Genomic DNA, 23962 nt, shown 5'->3' with positions numbered 1-23962 from the left:
GGTGTGGTGGCGGGCGCCTGTAGTCCCAGCTACTCGGGAGGCTGAGGTGGGAGAATGGTGTGAAACCAGGAGACAGAGCTTGCAGTGAGCCGAGATCGCACCACTGCACTCCAGCCTGCACGACAGAGGGAGACTCTGTATCAAAAAAAAAAAAAAGAAAAAAGAGAAAAAAAAGAAAAGAAAAAGAAAACATACAGATGGTATATAAGTCATAGTCATCATATATTATAAATCAAAGGTACTTTATAAAGATTAATTTAGTGCCAAGTGCAGTGGCTCATGCCTGTAATCCCAGCACTTTGGGAGGCCAAGGTGGGTGGATCACAAGGTCAGGAGATCGAGACCATCCTAGCTAACACAGTGAAACCCCATCTCTACTAAAATTACAAAAAAAAAAAACAAAACAAAACAAGCCGGGCGTGGTGACGGGCGCCTGTAGTCCCAGCTACTCGGGAGGCTGAGGTGGGAGAATGGTGTGAAACCAGGAGACAGAGCTTGCAGTGAGCCGAGATCGCACCACTGCACTCCAGCCTGCACGACAGAGGGAGACTCTGTATCAAAAAAAAAAAAAAGAAAAAAGAGAAAAAAAAGAAAAGAAAAAGAAAACATACAGATGGTATATAAGTCATAGTCATCATATATTATAAATCAAAGGTACTTTATAAAGATTAATTTAGTGCCAAGTGCAGTGGCTCATGCCTGTAATCCCAGCACTTTGGGAGGCCAAGGTGGGTGGATCACAAGGTCAGGAGATCGAGACCATCCTAGCTAACACAGTGAAACCCCATCTCTACTAAAATTACAAAAAAAAAAAACAAAACAAAACAAGCCGGGCGTGGTGACGGGCGCCTGTAGTCCCAGCTACTCGGGAGGCTGAGGCAGGAGAATGGCGTGAACCCAGGAGGTGGAGCTTGCAGTGAGCTGAGATCGCGCCACTGCACCCCAGCCTGGGCGACAGAGCAAGACTCCGTCTCAAAACAAAACAAAATAAAACAAAACAAAAAAAACCAAAACAAAAAAGAAAGAAAGAAATCTTCAAATGGTGAAACTTCGGGCAGTGCAAGGGAGTGGTCTGTGTGTACTGGTGAGAGCAATGGGTGGGGGGCGGGTGACTGTACTTGAAAGACAATGGACCTGTGTGCTTTAGGGTTAAGGGAATTCTGGAGTCTCCAGAGGGGTTTGGGAAACCCTCTAAGTCACCTCTGCCCCGACCTGAATCCAGAAATGCTCTCCAGTTCCAGCCCCACTGTCAGTCCAGTTTTCTCCCAGTGACTTTGGCTTTGTTCCCACGAGCCTGTGACTCATGCAGAAACCTAGGCCCTGGGTCTCCGTTTCCTCAGAATTCAAGATGGATAAGCTGCCTTCAGTCTCAGCCAGGCTGTGCTCTGGGAAACCTGAGGGAACTGGCTCCAGGGTCAGCCGAGCCAGGCTGCTCGTGTGACCCCTATCCTCCCAGGCCGCTCACTTGCTCCAGCCCCAGATAATGCTGTGTGTTTTGCTATTTGTGAACCTTGGTCCCCAACAGACGACACAAATGTGTATTGCTGTGCATGCTGTGTGTGTGTGTGTGTGTGTGTGTGTGTGCACCCGTGCATGAATCATTGCCAAGGAATTGACACATCACACAAGGTAATACTGCCAAAGAATCTACTCAGGCAGATATTGTGGGTTAAGTTAGATCCTTCAGTATACCAGATAAGCTCATTAATGCCTGAGAAGAGTGGGATAAGAAAGAGAATTTTTTCTTTTTTTTTTTTTTTTTTGGAGACAGGGTCTCGCTCTGTCTCCCAGGCCGGAGTGCAGTGGCGCGATCATAGCTCACTGCAGCCTCGACCTCCCGGGCTCAAGTCATCCTCCAACCTCAGCCTCCTGAGAAGCTGGGACTACAAGTGTACACCACCACACCTGGCTGATTTTTAATTTTTTTGTAGAGACAGGGTGTTGCTATGTGGCTCAGGCTAGAAAGAGAAATTTCTAAAATGTATTTTCCTTTTCTCCTTTCTTGACCTTGTAACTTTTCCCTTCACTCTCTGCATCCTCCTTATACCCCTGATTTTCACCAGCTTTTCTAGGCCTTCAAAGTGTTCTTTTATCCCTTTTAAATTTTTCTCCCAAATTTATCTTTTAAAATATCCAGAAGTCATATTTCTGATTGTCCTGAGTTTTCCCTTTGTTTAAGTAGATGGGAGAGAGAAGCCAACTCTGTCATGTCAGTTTCCCCTTGGAAGATTTTTAAAAATAACATTCCAGAGAATCATGGCATTTTCCCACTGAGTCAGACTCCATATTTGTTCATGAGAATTGCTTTGGGGTTGCTCTGGAGCTTTTCTGTTAATTTTTTCTTTATTCTTATATGACATCCTCGATATTGTAAATGGATTCTCTCTCTTCCGAAGATGCTGCTGCTGATGGTGCCACCATTTCTTGGAAGGAAAATTTTGACTCAGCTTACACTGAGTTGAATGAAATTGGAAGGTAATGACACAGTTTTCTATTCCTTCATTCATGAACACCTAGCAACATCACATCAGAATAATAACTTTTTGTTGTTGTCATTGTTTATTTCTTTTACAAATGCAATTCTTTCCATAGCAAGAAAACAACTAAAATATTTATATATTCTACTGTTCTTTTTCTTTTATTTATTTTATTTATTTTATTTTATTTTTTTGAGATGGAATTTCACTCTTGTTGCCCAGGCTGGAGTGCAATGGTGCAATCTCGGCTCCACCGCAACCTCCGCCTCCCAGGTTCAAGCGATTCTCCTGCCTCAGCCTCCCGAGTAGTGGGATTACAGGCATGTGCCACCACGCCCGGCTAATTTTGTATTTTTAGTAGAGACGGGGGTTTCTCCATGCTGGTCATGGCTGGTCTCGAACTCCTGACCTCAGGTGATCCTTCAGCCTCGGCCTCCCAAAGTGCTGGGATTACAGACATGAGCCACCCACCCGGCCATTTCTACTGTTATTTTTCTAACTTCTTAAGTTGGATGCTTTATTCATCAATTCTCAGCCTTTCTTCTTTTCTAATACGAAAATTTAAGGCCCAAAATTTTCTTCAAACTACAATTTTAGCTATAGGTCTGAGTTTTGATATGCAGTATTTCCTTATTAGTTATATGTAGTTTTCTCCAACCATGAATTTTTATTTGATCTCGTTATAATGGAAACATGTTTATATATATATGAGACTTTTAAATGTATGAGTTTTTAAAAGTATCTTTTTATTACTGATTTCTGACTTAATTTGCATTGTGGTCAGAAAATTTATATGGTACTGATTCCTTGGTTTTTGTTTGGACTTGCTTTATGAGTAGCACATGATTAATTTTTGTAAAAACTTCCATATGTTCCTGGGAAGACTGTATAATCACTAATTGTTGGGTATAGATCTCTATATTGCCCGTGTACCAAGCACATTCATTATTCTATGAGGATTTCTAATCCCAGTCCTCCCCCTGCCACACATATACACATTCATATGTTTCTCTTTCTCTCTCTTTCTCACTTGCAGTATTTTGGTTAGAGAGCATTTAGTGTGTCCTCAAAAATAAAATAGATACAAATATGACTTTTAACAGAAAAATTAAAACTCTATCACCTGGCCCACAAAATAGTTGATGGGAAAGAAACAAAAGGGGTTCATCCCTATCATGCTTTGGTCTCCAGGTGGTCTGGGTGAGGGAATGTGGGTAGATCTTACAGTTGCCCACCCGTAAGATCATCCCCCCGGATGTATAAATAAAAGAATACCCACTAACAATGGGCCATCGACATCATCTCTATCTCTGATTGGCGTCTCTCAGTGAAGCATAACGTTTTTTAGCTGGCGTGGTTGTGACAGAAGTTGTAGAGGAAGCCAAATGGTCCTTATTCCTGTGTCTTGGGCAGGAGTCACCATGTCATTCCCTGCCTTCCGTGACAGCACCTTTCATCAAAAACAAACTCTACCTCTCCTTTCCTGTCTTCTTTGTGTAGCCAAACAGAAGAAAAAAGCCAAGGAAATGTATGTGATGATGATGATGACAACGAGGATCTCCGTATCTATAGTATTCTAGATACTAAGCAGATACTACATACAAATGTTATTTTTGTTTATTTGTTTGAGCCCTACTGCTTAATACACAAACATTATTTAATTTAATCCATACAACACTATGAGATACTGTTTGAGAAGATTTTCTTCCTTTTTCTTCTTTTTTTTTAAAAAAAGATAGAGATCGGGTATTGTTATGTTGCCCAGGCTGGTCTTGAATTCCTGGGCTCAAACAATCCTCCTACCTCCGCCTCCCAAAGTGCTGGGATTATAGGTCTGAGCCACTACACCCAGCTGAGTATATTTTCTTTTTGTCTTCTTTTTTCTTTTTTTGAGACAGGGTCTGTCTCTGTCACCAGGGCTGGAATACAGTGGCACTATCATAGCTCACTGCACGCTCAATCTCCTGAGCTCAAGCGATCCCCCCAGGCTTGCAGGAGGGTGATCAGCCTTCCAAGTAGCTGGGACTACACAGGTGCACACCACCACACCTGGCAAACTTTTACAAGAATTTTTTGTTTTTCTTTTGTAGAGATGGAGTTCTCAACTATGTTGCCCAGGCTGGTCTCAAACTCCTGGCTCATGCAATCCTCCTGCCTCAGTCTCCCAAAGTGTGGGATTACAGGCGTGAGCCACCCATCTCACCCAGCCTGAAGTATATTTTCAGTAAAGGAAACTCAGGGCCAGGTTAGGTCACTTTCTCAAGGTCCCACAACTAGGAGGTGTGGAGCCAGGATTCAAATTCTGGGCTACCCAACTCCAAGCCTGGGCTTGTTTTACTAGTATATATTGTTTCTCATCATATCGATTATTGTCCAAAATAAGCTCTAGTAACTGAAATCTAGTTTGCTCTATTATGTTGAAATTTGTGAAGCTAAACATGACCCCCAATAATGGGCCAATTAAATCCCCAGCTAGTTCTAAATGAAATCGGTTTCATCACCTGGATGTGCCAGTTAATTTCTCCTGGAGACATGCGTTTGCTATTATTAGCCATAGATTAAGGCATGTTTTAGCTAAAACAGATGACTAGTTTGATATTTCTCAAAGGGAAGATCAATTTTCTTATCTGTTCAAAAGTAATCAGTGTTTTTGTTTTAAAGTCTCTAACAGCCTGAAGCTTTTCCTCTCTCCCAAGAATAGTCCTCATATTTTCAGAAGATCTTTTCAAAATGTTGTACATTAACAGAATAGAAATAATACATGGAAATTCTTATTCTTTTTCCTTTTTTCTTTGAGACAGGGACTCACTCTGTTGCCCAGGCTTGAGTGCAGTGGTGTGATCACTGCTTACTGCAGCCTCAACCTTCCAGGCTCAAGTGATCCTCCCACCTCAACCTCCCAAGTAGCTGGGACTACAGGCGTGAGCCATCACACCCAGCTAATTTTTGCATTTTTTTTGTAGATACAAGGTTTCACCATGTTTCTCAGGATAATCTCAAACTCCTGAGCTCAAGCAATCCACCCACCTTGGCCTCCCAAAGTACTGGGATTACAGGCGTGAGCCACTGCACCCGGCCAAAATAATACATAGAGATGTTAATGTGAGACACAGGAAAGATATCTGTGTCAGGGCCATAGAAGTTAATCGACTTTCTTCATCATACTTAAACTGGAATTCTGGGCCTTTGTGACTATTCTGTTAAAAGGAGCGCTCTGGTAATTAAATACTATAAAAAACCACAGTGCAGGAAGGAATATGTTCTCTCCTACAGCACATCCATAGAAGGAAAGGGCACTTGAGTATGGCGTGTTTAACCAGGAATGAGCTATATAGGCAACAATGCAGTATAAAGAAGGCAGGGGGTTGTCACTGGAAATGCTGACCATTGCCTATACCCATTGCTATACAGAAAGGTAGCAGTACCAGGTCTCCAGGAGACATGGCAGGTTGAACACAGGCATCTATTTTCACTTCCTCCTAAACTTCATTGAAACTACAATGAAGGGTTTGTTTGTTTTTTTAAGTAGGCATATAAGAATGAAGACATTGGAAGAAGAGACAAAAATAAAGTATTAGACAAAGAAAAACAGATGAAAGAATGATAAATGATCTTGAAGAACTGAGTCAGTCAGTCATGGGGTCAAATGAGGGCTAGTGTCATTTTTGCAGCAGAATTACCCAAAGGCTCAGGTATTAGGAGCATCAAGTACCTCTGGAAGTAGGTAGAAGGAGGGGTGCTAAAATTGAAAGGATTGGCTAAAATTTTTTGAGAAGTTGTGTCTCAGAAGGGAGTGAAAACTGATGTCTGTGTTCAGCCTGCCATCCTTACCTGGAGGCCTGGTCCTACCTTTTTAGATTCTATGCAGGCAACCGGTCAGTATTCTCAAGGGATAAGCTGACTCCAAATCTGCTCCCCAGCTTCAAATATCTGTGTGATTGTCTTTCGTCATCCAAGAAAAGACTGGTTCCTTCCTTCCTTCCTTCCTTCCTTCCTACCTTCCTTCCTTCCTTCTTTAGAGTTTCTTCCTTCCTTCTTTCCTTCCTTCTTCCCTCCCTCCCTCCCTTCCTCCCTTCCTCCTCTTCCTCTCTCTCGTTTCTTTGTTTCTTTTGTTGTTGTGGTTGTTGTTGTTTTAGGACAGGGTCTCACTCTGTCACCTAGGCTGGACTGCAGTGGCTCAATCACTTCATCCTTGACCTCCTGGGCTCAAGTGATCCTCTTAGCCTCCCAAGGAGCTGTGACTACAGACACACACCATTATGCCCAGCTAATTTTTAAATTTTTCGTAGAGACAAGATCTCCCTATGTTGCCCAGGTTGGTCTCAAATTCCCAGGTTCAAGTAGTCCCCCTGCCTTGGCCTCCCAAAGTGCTGGGATTGCAGGCATAAGCCAACGTGCCCGGCATGAAGTTTTATTTTCTGGAAAGGGAAAAATGGAGCATCCCTGCCCTTGGGGACACCAGGCACAGTTGAAGGCAGTGGAGCCATTCTGCAAACAGGGACAATATGAGAATGTATGCATGCTGGGTACTCAGAACCCAGCTCTCTTATCCGCTGGACCTCCAGAGGTTGAGGTTTCACCCTCTAGGCAGAAAGCAGGGGGCTGTTTCTCCGGAAACTCTAACCAGCCCAAAAGGAAAGACTTAAAGATACTGATTATGGAGCTTTCCCATCTGAGCAGTCTGGTCAAATTACTCTGTAGTAAAGTAAAAGTTGACAGGCTTCACCCACAAGCTCAGAGCTTCTAAACATCTTTTTTCTTTTCTTTTCTTTTCTTTTTTTTTAGACACTCCAGTCTGTCTCCCAGACTGGAGTGCAATGATGCAGTCTCGGCTTACTGCAACCTCCACCTCCCAGGTTCAAGCGATTCTCCTACCTTAGCCTCCCGAGTAGCTGGGATTACAGGTGCCTGCCACCACGCCCAGCTAATTTTTGTATTCTAGTCGAGACGGGATTTCTCCATGTTGGCCAGGCTGATCTCAAACTCCTGACCTCAGGTGATCTGCCTGCCTCAGCCTCCCAAAGTGCTGGGATTACAGGTGTGAGCCACCATGCCCTGCCACCAAACACGTTTTTATTCCTGAACTTTCAAAATGAGCTGACTTCCAATGCCGGCCATGATACAGTAAACCCACTGTAGCCTTTATCTCCCACTGATTACAACCAGAATCCCTGGACAAGATACAAAAAGCAATACCTGGGTATTAAATTAAATAATAGATATGAGAATGGAAAGTCAAGAGACTTGGGCTGGATGTGGTGGTTCATGCCTATAATCCCAGCACTTTGGGAGGCTGAGGCAGGAGGATCACTTGAGCCCAGGAGTCCAAGACCAGCCTGGGCAATATGGTGAGACTTCATCTCTAAAAAAAAAAATAAAAGAAAAGACTAGCTAGGCATGGTGGTGCACAGCTGTAGTCCCAGCTACTTGGGAAGCTGAGGTGGGAGGATTGCTTGAGCCTAGGAGGTCGAGATCGCACCACTGCATTCCAGTCTGGGCGACAGAGAAAGAACCTGTCTCAAAAAACTAAAAGGAAGGAAAGAAAAGTAAAAACTTGAAGAATGGCTAATGACAAGGAGAATAGCAGTTTCTTTCTTTCCTTCCTTCCTTCCCTCCTTCCTTCCTTCCTTCCCTTCTTCCTTCCTTCCTTTTTTCTTCTTTCCTCTTTTCTCCTTTATCTCCCCAGCTTTGATACAAGCGTGGGCCAAATCAAAGAACTATGTAGCATGCACAAAAAGCAAAAACTCCAAGAAAAACCCACATTTCTGGCCAAAGGACAAAGAAAGGGGAACCCTTTGAGTGGAGAGAACAGAATAATTCACGCTTTGTTTGTTTTTTTCTGTCTCCTTACTGTCACTACTCCGCCCCAAGGGCAGTCATGTGAAACTGCATGACAGTGCAGGAAGCTAAACCCCTGAGGGAATCCCATCTTTCTGGCCAGACAACTTCAAAAAGGGGCCCTTAGGAGATAAAGAATGTGGGGGAAATCTCAGGAGAAAGCTAAAGAAGATCTCCTAATTCTACATGAAATGACTCAAATCCTGGGCCATCTTCCTGCTGTACATGTATAAGGCACATTCAAAGAAATATAGCAAGGCTCTGAGAACTGGACTACGATGTAAACCACTGCGCAGTGACTGTTCAGCTTCAGACTAATCTTTGTGTGGTGCTCACAAGGGGCAGACCTAAAAACATAGTAAACACTTTGAAAACTGAACTGGCAGTAGAACCACCTCCCACAGAAGGTGAGACGGAACTTGCAGCCTGAACCTAACCAAGCTGATTACTGATCAAAACATACAAATAAACCAAAAATCACCCTTCTCCAGAGGATTTTAACAGATTCAGAGTCTCACAACATAACATTCAAAATGTTCAGGATACAATCTAAAATTGCTCAACATTACAAAAAGCAGGAAAAAACTTAAAAAATTCTCGGGAAGAAAACAATCAACAGATGCCAGCTCTGAGATGATCCAAATATTGGAACTATCACACAAAGACTTTAAAGTAGCAATTACAACCATCTTCTGTAAGGTAAAGGTGAACACTCTTTAAATGAATGGAAAGATAGAAGTTACTGGCAGAGAAATAGAAATTATTTTTAAATGAAAATTATATAACAAAAAATACAGTATCTAACATTTTAAAATTTACAGCATGGATTCAATAACAGAACAAAGCTGACGGAGGAGTTGGTGAAATTGAAGAAGAAGAAATATAAATTATCCAACATGAAGAATAGAGAGAAAAAATATTTTACAAATATTAGGCATAACCGCAGAGTCCTATGGAAAATATCAAAGGGTCTGACATTCATGTCACTAGAACTCCTGAGGGAAAGAAAAAAGTGATTTGTGCAGAAAAAATTTGAAGAAATAGCGACTAGAAATGTCCCAAATTTGGCAAAAGACACAAATTTTTAAAGAAGCTTAGTGACCTAAATAAAAAGCAAACACAAACCATGCCCAGAACACATTATAATCAAATGTGCCCTTGGGGTGAAGTAGTGACAGTAAGGAGACAGAAAAAAACAAACAAAATAAATACATGAAAAAAATCTTGAAAGAAACAAGAGAAAAAAACAACATATTACATTCAGGTAGAACAGTGACTCAAATGACAGCAGATTTCTCATCAGAATCCATTGAGGCAAGAAGACAACAGAACCAACATCTTTAAAATGCTGAAAGAAAAGAGCTGGCCACCAAGAATTCTAAATCTAGCAAAAAATATCCTCCAGGTGAAATGAATTAACTACTAAGAATTTCTGAACAGTTGAGGAAAATCTTTAACATTAAAGACAGAAATCAAAACAAAAGTAGAAGAAAGTAAACACACTATATAGCAAAAGACTTCCAAAAACTCTCATTAGTATCCTTAGATAAAGGATAATATTGAAATTATAAAAAAAGAGCATAATTCTACAAAAACAAAAAACAACAAACAACCTTTTTTTTTTTTTAAGACAGAGCCTTGCTCTTTCACCCAGGCTGGAGTGCAGTGGCACAGTCTTGGCTCCGTGCAACCTCTGCCTTCCAAGTTCAAGCGATTTTTGTGCCTCGGTCTCCCAAGTAGCTGGGATTACAGGCACGCACCACCATGCCTGGCTAATTTTTGTATGTTTAGTAGAAATGGGGTTTCACCATGTTGTCCAGGCTGGTCTTGAACTCCTGACCTCAAGTGATCCCCCACCTTGGCCTCCCAAGGTGCTGGGATTACAGGCGTGAGCCACTGCAACTGGCCTGAAAACCTTAATAGAAATGTGGGAAGACAGAGTTGAGGAAATTTCCCAGAAATCTGAGTAACTGGAAAAAAAATGGGAAATAGAATAGGAAAAGAAGAATTAAAGGACTAGACTAGAAGGTCCAATTTGAAAAACAGAAATTCCAGAAAGAGAGAATAGAACAAATTATAGAGAGAAGAAGGAATTATTTCTAAAAAATAAAATATTCCCAGAATGAAAAGACCTGAGTTTACTAATTGAGAGAGCACCTGAGTGCCCAACCTAATGGATGAAAATAGATCATACTGCAGCACATAATTGTGAAATTTCTCAACACTTAGGAAGAAAGAAGAGCCTACAAATTCTCCATGAAGAAAAGCGGTCATGAAGGATTAGGAATCATAATGCTTTAGACATTAACAGTTAACATTACCAATAACAATAGAAGTTGGAAGGCAACAGAATAATTCCTTCAAAATTGTGATTGAAAAAATTTCCAACTGGATTATACTCGGCTAAACTCACAATCAAGTATAAAAGTAGAATAAGGCCGGGCGCGGTGGCTCAAGCCTGTAATCCCAGCACTTTGGGAGGCCGAGGCGGGCGGATCACAAGGTCAGAAGATCGAGACCCTCCTGGCTAACACGGTGAAACCCCGTCTCTACTAAAAATACAAAAAACTAGCCGGGCGCGGTGGCGGGCGCCTGTAGTCCCAGCTACTCGGAGGCTGAGGCGGGAGAATGGCGGGAACCCGGGAGGCGGAGCTTGCAGTGAGCTGAGATCCGGCCACTGCACTCCAGCCTGGACGACACAGCGAGACTCCGTCTCAAAAAAAAAAAAAAAAAAAAAATGTAGAATAAGTACAAATTTTTCAGATATGCAAGTCTGAAACAATTTATTTCCCATGCACTCTTTGTCAGAAATGATTGAAGATTGCATTCTGTCAGAAAAAGGAAAAGTAGTCATCATTTACTAGAGGCTCAACTGTGAATAGCATAGACATAGTGTAGTAATGTAGACACTGAATATTGATTATAATTTTATTGGGAGGACAGTGGATGGGGATAGTAGTTATGTGGCAGGGACAGAGGGAGGAAGGAGGCTAAAATCTGATCTTCCATAGTGGGATGTCAACAGAAATAATTAAAACTGAAAAATGAAGAAGTAGCCACTCAAAACATACGATTGAGAGTCATATAAGTAAATATTTCAATAATCTGCTAAACTATATTAAATTGATGTATTAAACTGCCTCTCAGGCCAGGCACGGTGTCTCATGCCTAATTCCAGCACTTTGGGAGGCCAAGGTGGGTGGATCGCTTTGAGCTCAGGAATTCAAGACCAGCCTGGGCAACATGGCTAAATCCCATCTCTACAAAAAAAATACAGTTAGACAGGTATGGTGGTGCATGCCTGTAGTCCCAGCTACTTGGGAGGCTGAGGTTGGAGGATCACTTGAGCTTGGGAAGCAGAGATTGCAGTGAGCCAAGATCATGCTACTGCACTCAAGCCTGGGTGAACAGAGCAAGACTCCAGGGAAGGAAAAATGGGGATGAATTTTTTTTTTTAATAACAAATCTGTAAAGATAATTGACTTTTTTAACCATGGGGCTGCATAACTTTGACAACTACAAACCTTTTTTAAAAATGAAGCTAGCAGTACCTTGACGTGGCCACTAAATTCAGGAGAGCTATCCTCAACATTCAGTTGTTTTTGTTGTTCCATTTCACTCCTCTGCAAGAAGTAACTTATGATAATCAAACTCACAAAGAGAGCGCTGTTAAAAACCAGAATGGCAATTTATTAATTTATAATGTGAGACAAAACTGCCATTTTGACCAAATATTTGCTTACTGTGCCAAGAATGATATTTGGTAAATAATATATGTTCAATAAATACTTGTCTAAGACTTGTTTTACTAATTAGTACATTATTTTTAAAAAACAATTTTTTTAAAAAAGAAAGGGTCTCACTATGTTGTCCAGGCTGGTCTCAAACTCCTGGGCTCAAGCGATCCTCCTGTCTCAGCTTCCCAAAGCACTGGGATGACAAGCATGAGCCATTGCACCTGGCCTTATTAGCACATTATTTTATTTTATGCAAATATATGATGGGAAAAAAGTATTATTAAAAAGTTGCCTTTTGAGCACACAGCCAGGTCAAGGAGGCAGTTAGATGATCTTCATGGTGGCCACGACACACCCATTTCTGTTGGAGGAATGGGCTGGTCTTCAGACTGTTCACTCCTCTGCTCATGGGTTAGGACACCTCATGGACAGGGCTTGGATGGTGCTGCCTTATCACCTTGCTGACCCTCCCTTCATCTGCCCCATTGCTGACCTGTGCCACTACAGAGCTCTCTTGCCACCTTCCACAGGGCAACAGCTGTATCTGGGAACCATTCTATTTCAGGAGTTGGTAATTTTGTCAGATGTAATAATGGCACAGTGGTTATATATTTGTAAGTGTTCTTGTCAATAGGGATGTAAACTGAAGTATTTATGAGTGAAATGACATTATATCTGGATTTGCTTAAAATACTCCAGGGGAAAAAAAAAAGCAGCGGATAGAAAAGAGATAGATGAAACAAAATTGATTAAAATGTTCATGATTATTGAAGTTGGCTGCATAGGAGATCTATTTTGCTATTTTCTTCACTTTTGTGTATATTAGAAAGTTTTTGTAATAAAAAGATAACGAACATAAAATAAAATGAAACAGTGGACTCTTTAAAAATGTTTTTAATGAGAGCTAAGCTATGAGGACACAAAGGCGTAAGAATGATACAATGGACTTTGGGGACTCGGGGGAAAGGGTGAGACGGTGGTGAGAAATACAAGACTACGCGTTGGGTGCCGTGTACACTGCTTGGGTGATGGGTGCACCAAAATCTCAGAAATCACCATTAAAGAACATATTCATGTAACCAAACACCACCTGTTCCCCAAAAACCTATTGAAATTAAAAAAAAAAAATTCCGGCCGGGCGCGGTGGCTCAAGCCTGTAATCCCAGCACTTTGGGAGGCCGAGACGGGCGGATCACGAGGTCAGGAGATCGAGACCATCCTGACTAACACGGTGAAACCCCGTCTCTACTAAAAAATACAAAAAAACTAGCCGGGCGAGGTGGTGGGCGCCTGTAGTCCCAGCTACTCGGGAGGCTGAGGCAGGAGAATGGCGTGAACCCGGGAGGCGGAGCTTGCAGTGAGCTGAGATCCGGCCACTGCACTCCAGCCTGGGCGACAGAGCGAGACTCTGTCTCAAAAAAAAAAAAAAAATTCCAATTTGCAGTGGCTCTACAGTCTGGCTTTTTCATCATGTCATGGCCCCATAAAGAGGTAGCATTTGTGCTAGACCTTGAAGGAAGTAGAATTGGTATGTATGAGAAGGAGAAAAAAACAATAAAAATGTTTTTTAAATTATCATTGAGTAGAATTCCTCCTTCTTTAACATTATTGCTGTTTCTATTGTTGTATTTCACAGAAACATGTATTCTGCCTAGAAAAGAAAACTGAATTGCCGTTGATGGTTAAAATGGCAGAGAAAAATATTGGTTAAAAAAATTACATTAGTTAGGCCAGGCATAGTGGCTCACACCTGTAATCCCAGGGCTTTGGGAGGCCGAGGCAAGAGGCTTGAGCCTGGAAAGTTGAGGCTGCAGTGAGCCATGATCACATCACTGCTCTCTAGCCTGGGTAACAGAGCAAGACCCTGTCTCAAAAAAAAAAAAAGCTTCATATTATATATAAAAATATAATGTATAATATAATATATTAGTTTTTGACATCTCAAAAAACCTAAAATGCTAAAGAAGGAAAATGGATTTTCTGAATAACATTATAATTTAAAATATAGGAGAGTAGGATTCCTAATAAAATCTATCTGACCACCTCACACAAAACTTTACTTATCCATGAATAAAATATATCTAGTTAATTGATGAATGTTGGCAAACTTTCCCTTTTGTTTTTCCAGAGGCCGTTTCTCTATAGTAAAGAAATGCATTCACAAAGCTACCCGCAAAGATGTGGCTGTGAAATTTGTTAGTAAAAAAATGAAGAAGAAAGAACAGGCTGCCCACGAGGCTGCCCTGCTTCAGCACCTACAGCACCCTCAGTACATCACTCTCCATGACACCTATGAGTCCCCCACGTCCTACATCCTGATCTTGGAACTGTAAGTACAGATGCCATCTCTCTAAAGTCGCCCCCATCCATTTGGGTTAGCTCTTGCCCACAATTAATGGAAAAGAGAGTTATGTTTTATACAAGGTCCTATCATTTGCAAAGTGCTGCATATAACAGGCACTCTCTCCCCCATTTTATAATCAATGTCATTTCCATTTCAAAGATTAAAAAATCATAATAGGGACAAGGGAAGTCCTTAAAACTAGCTCCTTAAGACTAGGAATAGAGAAGCTGGGACTTGAACCCATCTCTCTCTCCCTTCCATGTTTATTTTCTTTCTATTATGGACTCTTGGGCTGGGCATGAGTTTGGGAAGAGCTTGTCGACAGTAGGCTGATTGACAGGGTGGAGTTGAAAGAGAGGGCTCTGTGTGTCAATTCACCACCATAACATCTCCAGTCTACCACCCAAGAAATTCCTTCTAGGGGAGAGCCTTACCTTCAAAATATTCCACTCATTCCAGATTTTCTAGGGACTTAGGCAACCATATACCCCTAGGATAGATTTAATAAAGCAATAATGCCCCATTCTCCCCACCACTACCCCAGACTAAGAAGAGACAGTATATTCTGCGGTTTAGATAAATATCACAGAGATGAAAGAGAACAGAGTCTCTTCAGAAGTGATACAAGTAACAGAAATGTGATCAGATTGGTGCTAATGAGGCCCTTGGCCTAGACAGGAGACAGACATTTCTGCCAAAGACCATTGCTGTGTATGGTTCCACAAGAACCCGTTTTCAGTAAAGAAGTGCCTGCATTTTAGGGCCGGGCGCGGTGGTTCAAGTCTGTAATCCCAGCACTTTGGGAGACCGAGATGGGCGGATCACAAGGTCAGGAGATCGAGACCATCCTGGCTAACACGGTGAAACCCCATCTCTACTAAAAAACATACAAAAAACTAGCCGGGCGAGGTGGCAGGCACCTGTAGTCCCAGCTACTCGGGAGGCTGAGGCAGGAGAATGGTGTAAACCTGGGAGGCGGAGCTTGCAGTGAGCTGGGATCCGGCCACTGCACTCCAGCCTGGGAGACAGAGTGAGACTCCACCTCAAAAAAAAAAAAAAAAGAAGTGCCTGCATTTTCAGCTTTTCAACTACCATGTTAGTCCGACTCTTGCGTGATTGTTAGTCTAGGTGTGTGTGTACGGGATCTTTGAGTCAGTAACTTGTCACAAATGTATTTATGATAAAATAAGAAAGCAAAAATACAAGCAAGTTTGGCTATTTTTAAAATCAGCTGGAAAAAAAACAGAGGGGACAAAACCAGTGCTGCTAGCATCTGTAATCCTTTTGTGAAACTTAAACTGTATGTGGTTAAGTAGTTAGTAGTTTGTCACTTTAGACTTAACAGTCTCTTTCAGAGCCTGGCCTGTCGTAGGGAACCTCCTAACTCAAAAGGCATATTCTATTGCTAGTGAACTATACTTGTCCACAGGTGACAACATCTGTGCTTGAGTTCCAATGAAAGGTATTGTCACTATGTACCAGGTTGAATTCAGCTGACCCAGAACTTCTGCCCCTTCAGACTTGCCAACTACTGTTTCAAGGGAAGGTGCTGATAGTGGGCTACTGCAGTGCAATGGAAAGAAGCTTTTCTTGGAATGAGGAATCTGGGCTCACGTCCCAGCTCTGTGATTTGAAGCGGAATACTTAGTTTGCCAGGGCCCCGGGTTCTCATCTGTGAAGACTGAAATTCCTCCAACATCCCGGAGATGTTGCAGGGATTAAGTTAGATGAATAGTGGGTTGAACTAGTTTAGCAAACATTTACTGAGCACTCACTATGCACCAACCGCCATCCAGACCAGGGCCAGGGCTGGGGGAACAAAGGTATAGTTATAAGGGTAGTTTAGAGGAGGCAGAGGTAGAGTTTATAGGGGGGAAAGGGCTGGGCACGATGGCTCATGCCTGTAATCCTAGCACGTTGAGAGGCTGAGGTGGGCGGATCATTTGAGGTCAGAAGTTCAAGACCAGCCTGGCCAACATGGTGAAACCCCATCTCTACTAAAACTACAAAAATTAGCTGGGCATGGTGGCGTGCACCTGTAATCCCAGCTACTCGAGAGGTTGAGGCAGGAGAATCGCTTGAACCCAGGAGGTGGCGGTTGCAGTGAGCCAAGATCATACCACCACACTTCAACACTCCAGCCTGGGCCACAGAGTGAGACTCCGTCTCAAAAAAAAAAAAAAAAAAAAAAAAAACAGGGGGAAAAGATGTAGTTTTTGCCCTCAAGGAGTTACATGTCTAATGAGGAAGACCAATAGATAGATAGATGGATGATTTTAATATAACATGGTAAATACTAAGAAAGACATGCATGCATTGGAGAAGGTTGCTGTGAGAACGTAGGTGCTTGGTTGAACTTGAAGTTCAGGGGAAGTTTGTGGAGAGGCAGTGCCTGAGCTAATCCCTGTGCTGGATCTCATTATCCTGTTATGCTTATTTGGCACATACTTATGCTGCCAATTATGTGACAGTGGCCTCCCCTTAGGTGGTCACCAGAATTGCTGGGAGAGCTTTTCTTTACCAGGCAACTGAGATTTGGATTCCCTATTCTGGATGGGATGTGGGCATCTGCCTTACCCAAAAACTCTAAAGGTGAACTTGGTGGCTGAGACTCTCTCACTTGGTGCAGTGCTGCTGTTAATTGCTCCTGTAATGACCCCAACAAGTTCAGGGGAATATATTTAACAAGCCCAATCCTACTCCATCTACTCCGATCACTCTTACCTCACCCCTAGCAGGGTCAGAGGAAAGCAAAAGAGGCTTGCATGGGTTCTGGCCTTTGCTCCTGTTAGGGACAGTAGAAGACACCGGCGGGAAGGAGCAAGCTAGAGGGGAAGAGGAAAACGTGGCCAGGGTGATTTCAGCTGTAACTGAAAGTCATTTCTGACCCTGGATTAGGCTCCTCTGCATGGGGATTTCCTGGGGATGTGCCTTTCACAACTCAATGCATTTGGTAACTCCTTGCTGTAAGAGGACAGAGGGTGGCTGAGAATAGCTACCATTTATTTAGCACTTACCTACGCTACCAATTATGCTTAAATGCTTCATCATCTCATTCCATCCTTGCACAATCCTCATAATGAAATAGGTGAATAGTAATATTCACCCACTATATTATAAGATAATATTAATTCATTATATTATATTAATATAATGAATAATAATTGTTATTATTTTGTTGCTGTTCTTATTTGCACTTTAAAGATGGTTCACTTTGGTGAAAACAAAACACAGAGTTCAAATGACTTGCTCCCAGCCTTCAGCAGGTAGGTAGCAGAACCAGGATTCGAATCTGGGTCTGGATGGCTCCATCTACCATGTTCTCAATCACAGTCCTCAAGGTTGGAAAAGTTGCCCTGAAGGCAAAGTATTCAAAAAGGGATTAAGAGCCGGGCACAGTGGCTTATGCCGGTAATCCCAGCACTTTGGGAGCCCCAGGCAGGTGGATCACTTGAGACCAGGAGTTCGAGACCAGCCTGGCCAACATGGCAAAACTCTGTCTCTACTAAAAATACAAAAATTAGCTGGGTGAGATGGCATACGCCTGTAATCCCAGCTACCTGGGGAGCTGAGACACCAGAATTGCTTGAACCCAGGAGGCAGAGGTTGCAGTGAGCTGAGATCATGCCACTACACTCCAGCCTGGGCAAAAGACTTTGTCTCAAAAACAAAACAAACAAACAACAACAACAAAAAAAGGTGACAGGGTGGGAGTGGGGCAAAGAATCAATAATGCAAAGAACAAACTTTGTCTACTTTCTGTTTTCCCCAACTAAAAACTGACAAATGAAAGTAGTTTGGCTAGGCGCAGTGGCCTCCTCCAGAAATCCCAGCTATGTGAGAGGCTGAAGCAAGAGGATCACTTGAGCCCAGGAGTTCGAGGCTGCAGTGAGCTATGATTGTGCCACAGCATTCCAGCCTGGGTGACACAGTGAGACTTCATTTCTAAAATTAATATAAAATAAAATTAAGAAGTACTTTGCAAAACACACGTGGGGTTGCTTGCGGCCCCTTGGTTACGGTTAATCAAAATATTGCTGAAGTCTCTCTTGGTGAAGGCTTTCTTTACTTAGCAATCGAACCTCTTAAATGGGCGTCACAACTTTTTTGTTGTGAGCAATTTAGAGTTAATGAAGGAGAATGTTTCTTAAATAAGGTCATTCATATTTCTTCCCTGCAGTACACCATATTTGTAAATATATTTATTTTAGTTCTGAATATTACAATAACTGTAGGCTCTAACTAAATATGCATGTGTTGCACATTTGGTCTTCATGTATAACAAGAAGTATGAGAGAGCTTAGAGCTCTTACTGATTTGTACGTGTGTTATTTTTCTATTTCTTCATATCAAATATATTTCCTTTGCCTTTCCCTGCCTACTTTCAGGATGGATGATGGCCGCCTCTTAGACTACCTTATGAATCATGATGAACTGATGGAGGAAAAAGTAGCTTTCTATATTCGAGACATCATGGAGGCTCTGCAGTACCTTCACAACTGCAGGGTTGCACATTTGGACATAAAGGTAATAAGAAGTGTCAACTTTGCAGGGAATACCTTAAATGGCCAAGTCCAACTTACCAGTCATTACTCATAAGGAATATAAATTCAAATTCATTTTATTTACTTAGAGTAGAATATTATGACTTTTTCGGGTTTTTTTTTTTTTTTTTTTTGAGACAGGGTCTGACTCTGTTGCCGAGGCTGGAGTGCAGTGGTGCAATCTCAGCTCACTGCAACCTCTGCCTCCCAGGTACAAGCGATTCTTCTGCCTTAGCCTCCCAAGTAGCTGGGATTACAGGTGCCTGCCACCACACCTGGCTAATTTTTGTATTTTTAGTAGAGATGGAGTTTCATCATGTTGGCCAGGCTGGTCTTGAGCTCCTGACCTCAAGTGATCCGCCCGCCTTGGCCTCCCAAAGTGCTGGGATTACAGATGTGAGCCACCACGCCCATCCCATTATGACTATTAAAGAGAATCTGGGTTGTCACACAATTTAAGTATATCATCCATGAATTAATGAGAATATACCAGAGCCACAATGACATCTGGTGTGAGAGAAAGTAGGGAAGTTCTACCTACCTAATCTAACTTCATAGAAGTAAGCCAACAAATGTCTCGTTTTCTTCCATGCTGCTCAAGAAGAAGCCCCTGTTCACCAAAATGAGTAATTTATTATTTCCTTGATTCAATGCAGAAGCAATGTAGTTAAGAAGACATGATTTTCAATGTCAAACTACTTCTCTGAATTACAACTCAAAGTCATAAGCTCAAAATGATACTTTGAAGTCTTCTATGCAGTTTCCATAGTGCATAGGGAATTTTCCATACACCATAGGCTTTATCAAAGAATAGCATAATCGTGTTTGAATTAATGAGGTCTTCTGAGTAGTCAAAATAGAGGCCTGAACTTCCCTTCTTTTCTCCCTTCCTCTTTGGATCTCCGCAGCCTGAAAACCTGCTCATTGACCTACGCATTCCAGTGCCTCGAGTGAAGCTCATCGACTTGGAGGATGCTGTCCAGATTTCGGGTCACTTTCACATTCACCACCTGCTGGGGAACCCTGAGTTTGCTGCCCCAGAAGTCATCCAGGGCATCCCCGTCTCCCTGGGGACAGACATCTGGAGCATCGGGGTTCTGACATATGTCATGCTGAGTGGGGTCTCCCCCTTCTTGGATGAGAGCAAAGAGGAGACATGTATCAATGTATGCAGGGTGGATTTCAGCTTCCCCCATGAATACTTCTGTGGTGTGAGCAACGCTGCCAGAGATTTCATCAATGTCATCTTACAGGAGGACTTTCGGAGGCGGCCCACGGCAGCCACATGCTTACAGCATCCATGGCTGCAGCCCCATAATGGCAGCTACTCTAAGATCCCCCTGGACACCTCCCGCCTAGCATGCTTCATAGAACGCCGCAAACACCAGAATGACGTGCGGCCTATTCCCAATGTCAAGAGCTACATTGTCAACCGGGTGAACCAAGGGACGTAGCCATCTCCCAGCCCCTATGGTTTCACATAGAAGTGCAGTGTGAACCAAAGCAAGACTGAATGTGATTGTAAATAATTCTGTTCATCATTTCACTCCATGCAGTTCTCTGAATTGAGAGATGTACCTCTTAAACCTCATCAGTGGTTATTCAGGGTCTGAGCAGCAGTAAAAGTCACCCTAAATCCAGGGGCTTTCCAGAAGGTCATTCTGAAGAAATAAAGAGGCAAAGAGTCACAGAAGTGTTCAGAAGAAGGACAAAGATGAGAACAATATTGGCTGTTATGAAATTTTAACTGTATCTTCCAAAACGAGTGGTTAACTGGGCAAACCTTAAGCTCACAAGAGTGTAAAAGTTCTCTGGCTTTGCTGAAATTTTAAGCAAAAAGTTCTATTTAATGGAGATGTCATGTATATCAACTATTCTGGTTTAGATAACTTAGATATAGTTTCTTAATAGGATAGATATACACATACAGTATAATATATCCCATTCAGGTTTCAGAGTTTTCTAATATAGAGATTATATATATTAAATCAAACACAAGTAACTTTGAGTGCTCCAGTTAAGACAGTAATTTATTTACCGAAGCATTACATTGTTTTGACTAAGCACAATTAGATGACAAGTTTTGTAGAGCATTTTATAAATCTTGTATAGAAATCTTTTACCAGAACCTGTGCATTAAGAGAAAGCAATGTTGCCCTTTTGAATGAGATAATTTTTTCTGTCAATCACAGGTTATTTGATTAAGATAGGTTCTTTCTGTATATGAAATGCTACCCGCAAATTCACTGGCAGCTCAGAGTTAATCTGGCAAGAAAGCCTGCCAGGAAATAAGTTCAAATACACTATGAGCTGCGGGGATATTTTTGTGTCTACACCAGGTTTGAAATAAATAAACAAATATAAGAGGTTCATACAAAAGGGCAAATGAAAACCTTTCCTACAGTTCCTATGAACAACGTACCAACACTTTCTGATTTCTTCTACGGCTGTAGAATACCATCTTTCAGAAAGTTGGCTGACTTTATTTCTGACTCCTTATTGAATCTAAGGGGTGCTTACTAAAAGGAGGCAGCCATATAGGCCTTTTAAAGGCCTGGTCCTAAGTCCTTTTTAAAGCCATGGAACAAAACCTGATACATCACCCTAACAGAGCATTAAGTTGTAACTGAGATTGCAATACCTGTCACCACTCAGCCGCTGATAGTTCTCTGAACCAAAAGGACTAATTGTGCTTTGAGGCCAATCCTGCTTTCTGGTGTATATTCTCCATACAAGATTATTATTAACTGCTCTTTTTCCCTCTGGTGGAAAAAAAAATTAAACCTGGGCATTTCGTGGGTTTTCTTTCTTTATTGTTGTTCGTTTGTTTTGGAGGGAGGGAGTTTGTTTTTTGTGTTTGTACATGATCCACCCTTAGTTTTCTAGAATATGTGTTGAAAATTGCTATTATGCAAGTAAGATTTTAAAAATGTAACTCAAGTGTTTGTTCAAATCAGGTTCAATGGCGTTGCTTCTCTCTTATAATGGGATAGAGAAAATTAAAATCACACAGTACAGAAGTGCAAGAAGAGAATTTATGAAGGATGAATAGAACTACAAACCTATCTAAATGAAAAAGAAATGGTGGAAACTAAGCCTGAACTTTACATATAAAAAGCATTATTCCCACAGTGGAAATGTAAAATTAATACTCATCATCATTTTTTTTCCACTGGTTTCAAAGACGACTTCCTCATTCACCCTCCACCTCATCCCATCCAAGATTACAAATTGATAAATTAATGGAAATTATAAGCAATAAGACTAGATAGCACTTAGTATTTTCGGGATTAACCAAATATGTGGAGACCGACTCCGACTGTATTTGTTTCCTAGTTTTCAAATGGCCCTGGGTCATTAAGCCTCACTCCCTCAGAGGTCTCTCTTGACTAACCCCTATAGTCTTCATTTGGACCTTTATGTATATGCAAATACTCTATGATACAATACATAAAAATTTAAAACATACCTTAAACATGTTTACTAAAATTTTTTAAAATTTAAAACATATGTAGTAAAAAAAATTTAGTAAACATGCCTTCATTGTGTTTAAAAAATTTAAAACATATTTACTAAAAATCCTTTTGGTAAACATGTTTACTAAAACCCTTTCAGTAAACATACCTTCATTATGGTATACAGCATACAAGAGGAAAGCCTGAGCCGGGCTCGGTGACTCATGCCTGTTAGCTGGGCGTGGTGGCAAGCACCCCTAATCCCAGTGACTTAGGAGGCTGAGGCAGGATAATCGCTTGAAACCAGAAGGCGGAGGTTGCCGTGAGCCAAAATTGCGCCACTGCACTCTAGCCTGGGCAATAAGAGCAAAACTCCGTCTCAAAAAAAAAAAAAAAAGAGAGAGGAAAGCCTGGCCCATAGGGTTTGTCAAACTGTAGGCTCTGAGGATTCCCAATATCCATAAATTCCAGCTTGGCAAGTTCTGTTCTGTCCACTGTGGATGACCTGAATCAAGATCCCCCTGTTGAGCCATTCTGAGTTTTTATAACAAGTTGAGTTTCTTCTTGAGAAGGCCAGGGTCCAGGACAATGGTGTACAGACCACGGCAGGTGGGAGGCAAGGATGGTATTGTTGAAATTATGTTATGGGGGCAGTTGACAGAATGTTAGACCTCAAGCTTTCGTATCAGCTTTTACAACAGAGTTGGGAGGATCCAGATCCAGATGTGGGGTTACATGGAATTCCCCCAAGTACACATATTTGGGAAGTGAGAAGACAGGAAAAGAGGGACCTGGGAAAAGTAGGATGATTTTGTTAACTGGAGCCAAGGTACAATCATTAGACCAGAATGAACTTAATAGAGGCCCCAAGAGAAAGGGGGTATATTTTATATAGTTTGATAACGGAGGGAAACTAACAGGGAGGCTCCCTGTCTGCAAAGCTCCTGTTCCCTCCCAACAGAGATAAGACAACCAGAGAGTAGTCTTGGTTCAAGAATTCTCCACAGCAAGTTGGAAATAACAAGGAATCCCAGACGATGAGCCTGGGGGATGTACTTTAAGTTGCTCTGAGGGCAACTGTGGTTAGGGAAGAAGGATCAGGGGCCACTCTTGTTCCTGTTTTGGTGGAGAGATTTATTACTTGGTAGTAGAGAAGAGAGGAGAGAGGAGAAAATAGTCCACTTCTATCATAATGATGGTAGTTCACAGAGGGAGTGAACTTTCAGTTGAAACAGGAAAAACAAACAATGGTCAAGGTCACAAGTTTCTTGTTTGGCTTATATTCATTGCATAGGGTTTTGAGCTTTTTGTTTTGTTTTGTAAGGGTGGGATAAAGAATGAAAAGATCAGGGACAACCCATAATAACTTTTAAGAAGTATTAATATAATGATTTCCTACATCTTTACATTTGTTTCAAATTAAATAGATATATATCCACTTATAGCTGAATGTGGTAAAATTTTTAAGAAAAAAATGGTAATGTTGGAGATATCCTTCAGGTCTCTCTCAGCCATAAACAGTGTAAGGGGGAGTCGAGGAAGCAGAGGAGAAAGCTAGCTTCACTGC

General features: G+C 41.8%; 1 protein-coding gene across 4 annotated transcripts in view; it reads left to right on the top strand.

Annotated features, from left to right (window-relative positions):
- Nucleotides 1–22112, top strand: part of LOC117083390 (kalirin-like) — a 141280-nt gene extending 119168 nt beyond the window's left edge. For all 4 annotated transcript variants that reach the window (XM_033210982.1, XM_033210977.1, XM_033210976.1 and 1 more), the window contains 4 exons: nucleotides 2397–2475; nucleotides 14181–14381; nucleotides 18785–18923; nucleotides 19849–22112. In XM_033210982.1, coding sequence (XP_033066873.1) covers nucleotides 2397–2475; nucleotides 14181–14381; nucleotides 18785–18923; nucleotides 19849–20394 — 965 coding nt within the window. In that variant the 3' untranslated portion in view covers nucleotides 20395–22112. The remainder of the gene's footprint in view (nucleotides 1–2396; nucleotides 2476–14180; nucleotides 14382–18784; nucleotides 18924–19848) is intronic.
- Nucleotides 22113–23962: the final 1850 nt, after the last annotated feature.

The sequence above is a fragment of the Trachypithecus francoisi genome, unplaced genomic scaffold (assembly GCF_009764315.1).
Source record: "Trachypithecus francoisi isolate TF-2019V2 unplaced genomic scaffold, Tfra_2.0 Lachesis_group0, whole genome shotgun sequence".
Lineage (NCBI taxonomy): Eukaryota > Metazoa > Chordata > Mammalia > Primates > Cercopithecidae > Trachypithecus > Trachypithecus francoisi.
The sequence above is the reverse complement of the archived record's forward strand: the minus strand, read 5'-3'. Positions and strand labels throughout refer to the sequence as shown.